The following is a 9,907-nucleotide window of genomic DNA, read 5'->3' as shown; positions in this document are numbered from 1 at the left end:
AAAAAAAGTGTTATAAAAAAGTACTTATATATAATCAAACTAGCAAAATATAAAAATAAAAGTTAACTTCTAGTAAATTTTGCAAAACATTTTTTTTTAATAGTTATTATATATACCACATACAATGTATATTTTATATATATAATATATAAACTATGTATATTATGGATTTTACATTGTGTATCATTATATTTTTTAATGATGAAAAAACAGTTAAACACTAAAACACATAATTTATTATGCTTAATTTATTTCAATATCCCAAAATTGTATACCACCGTATTTGTTTCTCTTAATAAAATAAAATAAATCAAGAGTTCGATTTCCATTAGAATCTAGTAACTAAATGTTAACATAATATTTTATTGGGTAAGTTGAGCTACACTTGAGAGCTTAAAATCATTGTGAAGAATAATTTTTTTTTTTATTATTATTATTCAATGTTAAGGTATTCAACAAAATTATATTATTATTACAGTAAAAGCCTCGATTATCCAATCATTCCAAACCTCCGTTATACGAACCCTCTATTATTCAAACGTCAATACACGTAAATTGATGTTTCCCAATGTTCTATTATAAAAATATAGGTACTGTTTTTATAATTTTTGTCACAATTTATTATTACAGCATATTGCATACGTCATTATAATACATATAATATGATAAATTGATGAATTTGTCAAAATAAAAAATAAAATCATAAATATAATATGTACTTTATAATATGTTTTTATTCATAATAATGTGATATGTAATAATAAATATAATATAATACAGATATATTATATATTAAATATAAAATTCCATAAACAATTTTTAAAAAGTCCCCAGTTCCCGAACCTAGTTCGGATCACAATTAATTCGGAGAATCGAAGGTCAAACTCTATATTTTATATTAGATATTGGGCGTATACATTATTATTATATGTTCGACAACATAAACGAACAGACGGTTGAAAATCATAATATTAGTTAAAACAAAATATAACGTAACAATTGAATTTAATAAAAATTTTAGATTTTGTTAGAAAATATAATATAAGAAATCTGCAGATAATTTATTATCATGATAATTATTATCAAAATTACGATTATTTGAAATATTATTCAACCTGTTACGTTATAAACTACAGTTTAAATTAATTTAAAACTTTAGGGTCTATGTGACTATGTTCAGTTTAAATTGAAGATTCGATTTTTAGAAATTTCAATGTTTGTTAGAAATATATAAATATTACGTATAGTATAATATATATATAATAATGTGTGGCTATGATTAAGTATTACAAATATTTAATTCAGTTTTAAACATTAAATTTCTATACATCGTCAAAATAACTTATTATTTAGTGATATTAATTAATTTTTATCATTTTTCTACTCATAAATATAATATTTCAAATTATACATTGTAAAATAATGAAAAATATATTAATATACAAAAGATTGTGTTAATTTAGTAGATAGGTATGTACTCGTAACTACATTCTATTTCAAAATACGCTATTGCACTAATGCCAAAGTGATTTCAGAAATTACTATAGCTAAAATAATATTGTACTAACATGAAAATTAGCAATTTTAAATATTTTTAAAGCACTTAACTATATTAATTATGTTATTGTTTAATTTTGAAATGACGTTGTATAAGTATAATCGAATAATATTTACATGAAGGAATTTAAGTACAAATAGTGCAATTGAGCAACATGTGTGACATTTCACAACGAAATGTCGAGAGCCAATTTAATTGTTTTACGAAAACACCTTAAAATGTAATGAAGAAAAATCCGGGTCATGGCTGTCCAAGCGAAAACTATCCGAGTTTTCAATGATGATGATGATAGTTATTTTTGGCGTGCATAAAAAAACAACTCTATTAGTAATTAAAAAAAAAAAAAAAAAACATTAGCATGTGCAAAAAAAGAGGAAACTTATTATTTATTTAACTTACCTACAACAATAATTGTTATAATATTAATTATTAATTTATACTTTATCACTATTAGTGTATATTTACATGTCGTACTAGAAATTTATTGTATCGACAAAAAAAATACCAAGAACTATGTAATTGATTTTAATAATTTAAAATTCAAAGAATAATTTCATGTATTAACGTCAATAAACGTATATAATAGGAATTTTTCATATTATAAATCAATTAATATAATTTTATTGTATCATTTGTATCACTTCATATTTATAGGCGTTTTAACGGTACTGGCTAAGTAACATTATTATCGTCAATAAGTTATAAAGTTAAATTTTTTTTATTTGACTAAATACAAAAATCTATAGTTACGTGAAAACAAATCGTAATTTTAAAATGTATCTAAACCCTCGCGAAATTATTAGTTTTTTTCAATTGTAAAAACATACCGTTTCCTATAAGGATATAAGGTTAACATCAAACATAAGGATTCGTAAAATCTCAGCTTCAACCTTGTATATCATATTGATATGAAATTATACAAATCAAAATGAAATATAATTTAAACTTAAATACTATTTCAATGATAATGATACATACAATTTCAGAATATACATAAACACCTCTTCTAGTTATTTTGGACAAATAAAAAAAAAACGCAGTTTGAGTTGTAAATCTGTATCCGGACTATTCATTTGTATTCTATTTAATTAATTTCACATTATTGTAAAATATAATATACTTAGTGGGTACCTACTAACTACATACCTACATACCATAATATGGGTACCTACCTGTGGAACGACGGTTGCCAATCATGCATAGAAATTCGTGCGATTCGGCTCAGGAATGTCGGTTCACCACTAACGTATCGTCCGAATAAATTAAATGTGAATTTAATTGTCTGTATGCTATTAAGACATATATAAATGTATAAATATAACTGATGGCGAATTAATATCTCAATAGCAGTGTAAAATTCGAACAGTTCCAGAACTCAACGCATTGGAATACCACTTGTCCAGACATATTGATTTTATTCTTCAAGTAAGTAAATTATGGTTTTGTTTCAGTAGGTGTCGTAAATTCACAGTTATTAATATTTATTATAGTACTATAGTATGTAATATCGATCGACACGTACATTTATGTGATTAAGCTTTTATTCAAATGTCATAAATAATATCGTTTAAAATATTATTAGCGACTAACATTTATTCAGTTTTTATTGACATTTTTAGTCATGAGCATTTCAAGTTTAAAATTTTTCCTCAATCTAATAAATTACATACACTATTTAAGTAAAATTTATAGTGTACATAAGTATTTAATACTAAATCGATCGGTATTTTCAAGACGTTTTTAAATATGTAGATAACTTAAATATAATCTGTGCTATGAGTCAATAGGAAAATAATTTAATAAGATATATAAAGCAACTAAATAATATATGTATTTTTTTCTATTATTATTTTTGTCCTCTTTTTAAAAAATAAATAAAATTTATAATTTTAAAACGAATAGGAATGGAAATTAAAATAATCTAAGAATACAATACAATTATAAAAAAACATTTGTTATATAATTATTATTTAATTCTATTTTAAATTATTATACATATTGAAGTATGTTAATCTGTCAAAGGTATAAAATATAACAAACTTTTTAGAAGTTTACGAGTTATTAAAGAAAAAAAAATTATATAACTAAATGTTTTGTTCTTTACCGTAGAATTCAACAAAAAACAAGCTTAAAACATATATTTTTAAATGCAACATAGCTATTCTTAAAATTAATAATGCAAAATTTAACTATTTTTGAACCAATAAATTCAAATAGACACAATAAATATAATATTTACAAATATAGTTATTTTATTGTACATAAAGATATTAAAAATATTAATGTATTAATTATATATTTAACGATTAATTATATAATATTATAATATGTATTTGAATATTCAATTCGTAATTGAAATAAAGTATTTTTAAATTTAAATATCTTGAATTTGAAATAAATTTAAAATATAATTTAGGTAGTAATACATATTTTACAGTTGCAAAATATATATATATATATATATATAATTAAAAAATTTTAATACATTTTGAAATTAACTAAAATATAGTCTAATAACAATAATATACGTTTTAATGGCAAATAAAATATTTTAATTATTGAATTAAATGTACCTATGTATTTAGTTTATGAGGAACTGTGAACGTGTATTATTTAAAAAAAAATATTTGGATAAACTTTGAAGTTATACAAGTTAATAAATTATATTTATTAATGTTATACACAAACATAATGGTATAATACATCTAGTTTCAAATATACAATCAATAAAGTTTAAGTACATTGAATATTATTTAAAATATACGAAAATAATATGTATTAGCCGTTAGTGTTTTAAAATATTAATATTCACATATTGAAAAGAAATCAAAAACAGCAATGCAATACTGAATACATTTTAACATGTATTGTTAAAAAATTAAATTAATAATAAAATCATTGCATTTATTTTGAAAATAAATTAATTCTGGATTACTGTTTATTATTGTATTTACTGTTTATACGATGTCTTAATAAATTGTAAGTTATGATAATAAAAATAAATAATTTAAATTAAAAGCATATTCAACTTAACCCAAAGAAATAAAACATTACAATTTTATAGAAAGTTTGATTAAAAGTGTTAAATTCAAGTAATTAAGACTACAAATTAAAAATTACATATTATTAAGTATAGAATAAAATATCATTATTAAAATAGTTTAAACTTACAGTTAAAATTATTTATTTATTTTTCAGTAATTTTTTTGGAACATAATATAACGACTATAAAAATGATGAAAAATAAAATTTCAAGATTTTTTTTTTAAATAAGAAACTAGTAGGATAAATAAATGGTTAAATCCACCTTTCCGTTAAAAACACCCTTTTATTTTTATAACTAAAACTACAATTTTACTTTCTTTCGAAATATTTTAACAAAAATCGTTGTTATTTATTAACTTATAAATACATTTAAAAAACGTTTATATTATTATTGAATGTGATGTGCGTATATTATTGTTAAATTAGATACGCTAAAATAAAAATCGTTAGTAATTATTATCTTTGTACAATTAATATGAAAATTAACGCGAATTCCTCCAATTTTAACAAAAATATGAAGTAGTGATAAATAACCTAACCTATAACGCTATAAATAATAGACTAAATAGTTTAAAGTCTATGGATTTTAAATGATTATGTTAATGATGGATGAAAATTAACTAAAAATTAAATCATATAAACAACTTTATCTTAATATTAATCAATTTACCCAAAAATTATTATTTTTTTCATGGGTTTTATAAATGTTTGTAGAAAATGTTGAAAAATGCTAAAAATACGTTAATATTTTTGAAACTCTTCTTTCCAAAAAAACGTGATAATACCTACATCTAAATGTTTAAACTAAAAAAACAAAACCCAAGTATAATGAATAAGTATACTTGTATCTCTCAATTGATTAAAAATATAAAATATTTTGTAATATTATTTTTAAAATAGAATATTTTGATTTATTATTATATAATTAGCGTTTAAATATTATGTTATATATGTGATAAACGTCCAATTAATAGTTAATTTTACAACAATAATTATTTTATAAATTTAATTATTATTTATTACTGACACTTTTAATTAAAAGGGTTTCCGTTAAATTAAAATTAATAGCTATTACATAATAAAGGTGTACAATTAAGTCATTTAGAAGCAAAGTTGGTAAAATTCATTTTAAAAAGAAACTCGCCCCCGTTGTAAAAATAGAACCACGTTCCTGTTCCTTTTAAATTTATTTTCCTTATCTGAACGGTTGTCGGTATTATTTTTTTGTGCATATTTTTCAACCAGAAATAATAGGCTAATTTTTAAATGCAATACCTTTTCTGAAAAATGTGTTTTGATTTTTGGTCGATTACAATAAAAATAAAATGCTAGAATGCGTAATAAAAAAAAACTTACAAAAAATCATAAAAAAACCAGAATTTTTAAAGAGCCTAGAATTGAAACAAAATTGGTTTATGTAATTGCTATAAATCAAAAAATGTTGATAAGTTACCTGAAATTATTAAAAATTATAGTAATACAATTTTTTTCAATAATTGAAGTTTAATTATTTTAACAAAAGACTCTTTCACTTAACACTATTTTATTATTTAATAATAATTATTAATTAATATTATATAAATAATATCTATGTAGCATATTATACTTTAATATATTTCTATTACTAATATCGTAGATTGTACTAATATTTAATTATAATTATAATTAATTAAGTCAACAAAGATATACTTAATAAAAATATGTTTCATGTAACTACAAAAAAAAATAATTTTTAAATTACATTGAAGTGACTAAAACTTTTGATTTGTCCTTTAAATATTTAATCTTATCAACATTTTAATTTGAAATTACTATAATATCAACTTATAAAAACCTTGTATTATATTTTTAAGCTTCAGGAATGAAAATTTAAAATATAAATATTTTTAACGACAAATTAATTTTTTAATTTTCGTTTAAAGCTTTTTTACTAAGCAAATCTTTTATTAATATTTATAAAAAAATTACAGTATAGAAATTTCAAGTGGTTATATAAAAAATTCAAAAAATTATAAAAATTATATCTTAAGTAAATCGCCTAGTTTTTGATACAAAAAAAAAATCAATAGAGATTAAGAAAATCTAAAAAAAAAATATCTTATATAAAGACTTAATTTATTTTTATCAATAATCTACTATCTATTATAAATTATAATATAACCATTTAAAACTGTAATAATTATTTTATATTTATTTTATTGGAGTTTAAAATTAATATTTTATTTTTCAGGATGAACTCAATGCGATTATTAATACTTCTGACGTTCGTTTTGTATGAAACACAGGGTGCGCCAAGCATAAAACCATTAACATTTTTAAAGTCCTTAATATCAAAACATTTTCATCCAACTACTGAACAGCCGATTTTGGAAGATGAAGTACCCGAGTATAAATGTGAACCTGTTGAAGAAGGGGCTCTTAATGATGCGGTTATAGAGTGGAATCGCCAAGTGTTTTTAGTAAACGAAAAACCTATTTTAATAGAAGTTGGAAACGTTGAACCAATTCAAAATGTAAACCACGATGAAGAAATTGCTGTAAATCCAGAAATAAATCCCGAAGTAAACTGTGATGGAAATGATGAAGTAAATCTTGAAATAATTCCCAAAGAAAATCTTGGACAAAATCCTGAAGTAGAAAATGTGTATGAAAAAGATGTAAACACACAATGGTTATTAGGCGAGAATACAAGTGAAAGATTACCAGAAATTGATGTAACTGTTGGTAAAAATTCAATCAAAGATAAAATTATTAATAAAATCAACATTATCAAATCGAAATTGAAATTTAAGAATCGTCCAGTCATACCAATCGTAGAATCGGTTGAAGAAAACAATCCTAATGAAGAAATTTCTAGCGTAAAATCAATTACCACATTGGAACCTATCAATACTAAAACACCCGTCACTACTGTGCAATACATCACCACTGTACAACCCGTTACCACTACACATCAATATACCACAACTGTGCAACCAAGCACTTCCGCACAACCCATCACTCAAGTGCAATACACTAGTACTGTGAAACCCGATAGTTATACGCCCGACGTACAAGTAAACGGTGGAATCGAATCTCAAGAACCAATCATTACTATTCCCGCTCAGTATCAAGTACCTTTGCAACCACAACAAATCTACAACTCGGACTCACGTTATTCACTATGGCTTAATAACTGTCCACCACCTATGTCCCATAAAATTTGTTTTGGTCAAAATCCTTATTACGCACCTAGCCCAATATTCGCCAACACGATGAACGCAAATCAATTCACCCTCGATAGCTTACCTTATAACGTGCCCGAATACCAGAGCCAAAAAATTAACAACGGATTGACCAAAGTGATTAACTACATCAAAATCGATGCAACCCAGCCGGTGAATCAGATCAAACCTAATCAAGACGAACAACAGTGGATTCGATATGCGTACGACAATTCGAAACCCATTTATCAAAATCCAATACCTTCTTATTATGTCTCTCAGGCGGTCAACCCGGAATCACAGCCAGAGATTGTATTCCCTAGCTCCGATGGGGCATACTCTACATCAACTATGCAACCGATCATCGTGTACTCTGCCGTCGACGAAAGTATACTACCAGTTGGTCAAGTAGATCAAACACAGACAACATACAATTGGGAACCGCTCTTAGAACCAGCAACAGTTAACTCTAATGTCGAAGGCACCAAATACCCGTTGCGCGGAGATATTCCGATCGGTGAAGATTTGAACACCAATATCAATTACGATCAATCAGAAGGAGACAGTTCTAAATACACCCTGAAAGAACGCAGACACATAGGTCACTACAACGAGTCCAAAAAAAACAATCAGAAAGTACCGATTCCAGCATCAGAAATTTCTTCGGTTAAACCAGTATCTGAACGAGCCGAAACCGAAACTCAAACTAAAAACATTGAAATTCCCGCAGTCACTGAAACTAAAATACCGACCACCAAAATCGTCGAAACGCCTGTCACCAAAATTGGAACACCTGCAAACACTATAAACGAAATACCGTATCCTAAATCCAACAACGTCAACATAGGCGTTTAATATAATATTCATGGATGCCAAAATTAAAGTGATTTGATCATTAATTTTACTATATTATGTAAATTATCTTATTTATTCTGATACAATAATTATTTTAAAAAATTATATACATTTATATTTATCAAACTATTTTACAACTAAACGTTTTCAAGTTCAAAGTAGGCTAAATATATTGTTATTTGAACAAATCAGACTGATTTACAATTATGATGTTTTTTTTATGTATAATTATATTATATAGTAAACACAATCTCCAGTTTAAATAGGCGCCAGATTGAAATGCCTCTGGAACACACAATAGAAACGCATAATAAGCCAATTTTTATGAACAATAGTTATCGTACAAGAAAAACCTCTAAAAATTCGTTACAGTCTGGCTGATTGTATATAGGCCACTTTAATTATTAAATTATACAAATATGTTCTTGTTGCGTTTTAAAAATAAAAAAATTGTTTGATCAATATAATATATTATATTAAATAATTACACTTGTTGTCCTTTCCAAAAATGTTAGTTTAAATACATAAAAAAGAATGTTACTATTCATCTATGACATTGGATTATAACCACTGTAATGTATATCATTTAAATTATAATATTAATATTTACTTATTTTCCACCACTAATATATTATATTCCTAAGTATATATTTATTTATTATTCTCTAATAAAATACAAACATTTTTGTAAAGAACGTTGAAAAAAAAATTGTTTTACTTCTTATCATATCTTAGTAATTTTTGTCAATTCAATTCAGAATAAGTTATTATATTTTTAATTAATCAAATAAAATGTTTCGAAATTATTTTTTAAGTAATATGTGCAATAAAATACATGCGCGTGTTGTATACCTCAATTATGGAACATCAATATCAACAAAGTAAAAATAAGCGTGATATAAATTATTCAAAATATTTGTATAAATAAATTACATTTTATAATATTAAATATTCATTATCAATTTAATAATTTTTCCTTTTTTTTTTATATACATTTTAAAATCATCAGTAATAATTAGTTATTAACTAAAATAATCATAGTTATTTGTATGACAATTGATAATTATTAGTTAGCATGTAGGTTATTATCCATTGGTAATATACTAAATCAAATTATGAAATAAAAATAATTACATTCTAATATTTTATATGCAAATAAAACGACTATAAAAATAATTCTAAACCATTAAATTACTTAATTACAAAATTATCGAAAAATGTAAAAATATGATATCTATTTACATCT

The 9,907-nt window shown here is 23.5% G+C and overlaps 1 protein-coding gene across 1 annotated transcript; it reads left to right on the top strand.

Moving 5' to 3' along the window:
- Positions 1-2,883: 2,883 nt before the first annotated feature.
- LOC132930259 (uncharacterized) lies at positions 2,884-9,130 on the top strand. The gene is made up of 2 exons (XM_060996027.1): positions 2,884-2,983; positions 6,834-9,130. The coding sequence occupies exon 2, from the start codon at positions 6,835-6,837 to the stop codon at positions 8,659-8,661; it is 1,827 nt and encodes a 608-aa protein (XP_060852010.1). The 5' UTR covers positions 2,884-2,983; position 6,834; the 3' UTR covers positions 8,662-9,130.
- Positions 9,131-9,907: the final 777 nt, after the last annotated feature.

The sequence above is a fragment of the Rhopalosiphum padi genome, chromosome 4, assembly GCF_020882245.1.
Source record: "Rhopalosiphum padi isolate XX-2018 chromosome 4, ASM2088224v1, whole genome shotgun sequence".
NCBI classification, from domain to species: Eukaryota; Metazoa; Arthropoda; class Insecta; order Hemiptera; family Aphididae; genus Rhopalosiphum; species Rhopalosiphum padi.
Note: the sequence above shows the minus strand (reverse complement) of the source record. Positions and strands in the feature narration are given on the sequence as shown.

Bases quoted from the DNA above. Each gene is read 5' to 3' on its own strand.
- LOC132930259 (XM_060996027.1), top strand. From the start codon at position 6,835: ATGAACTCAATGCGATTATTAATACTTCTGACGTTCGTTTTGTATGAA.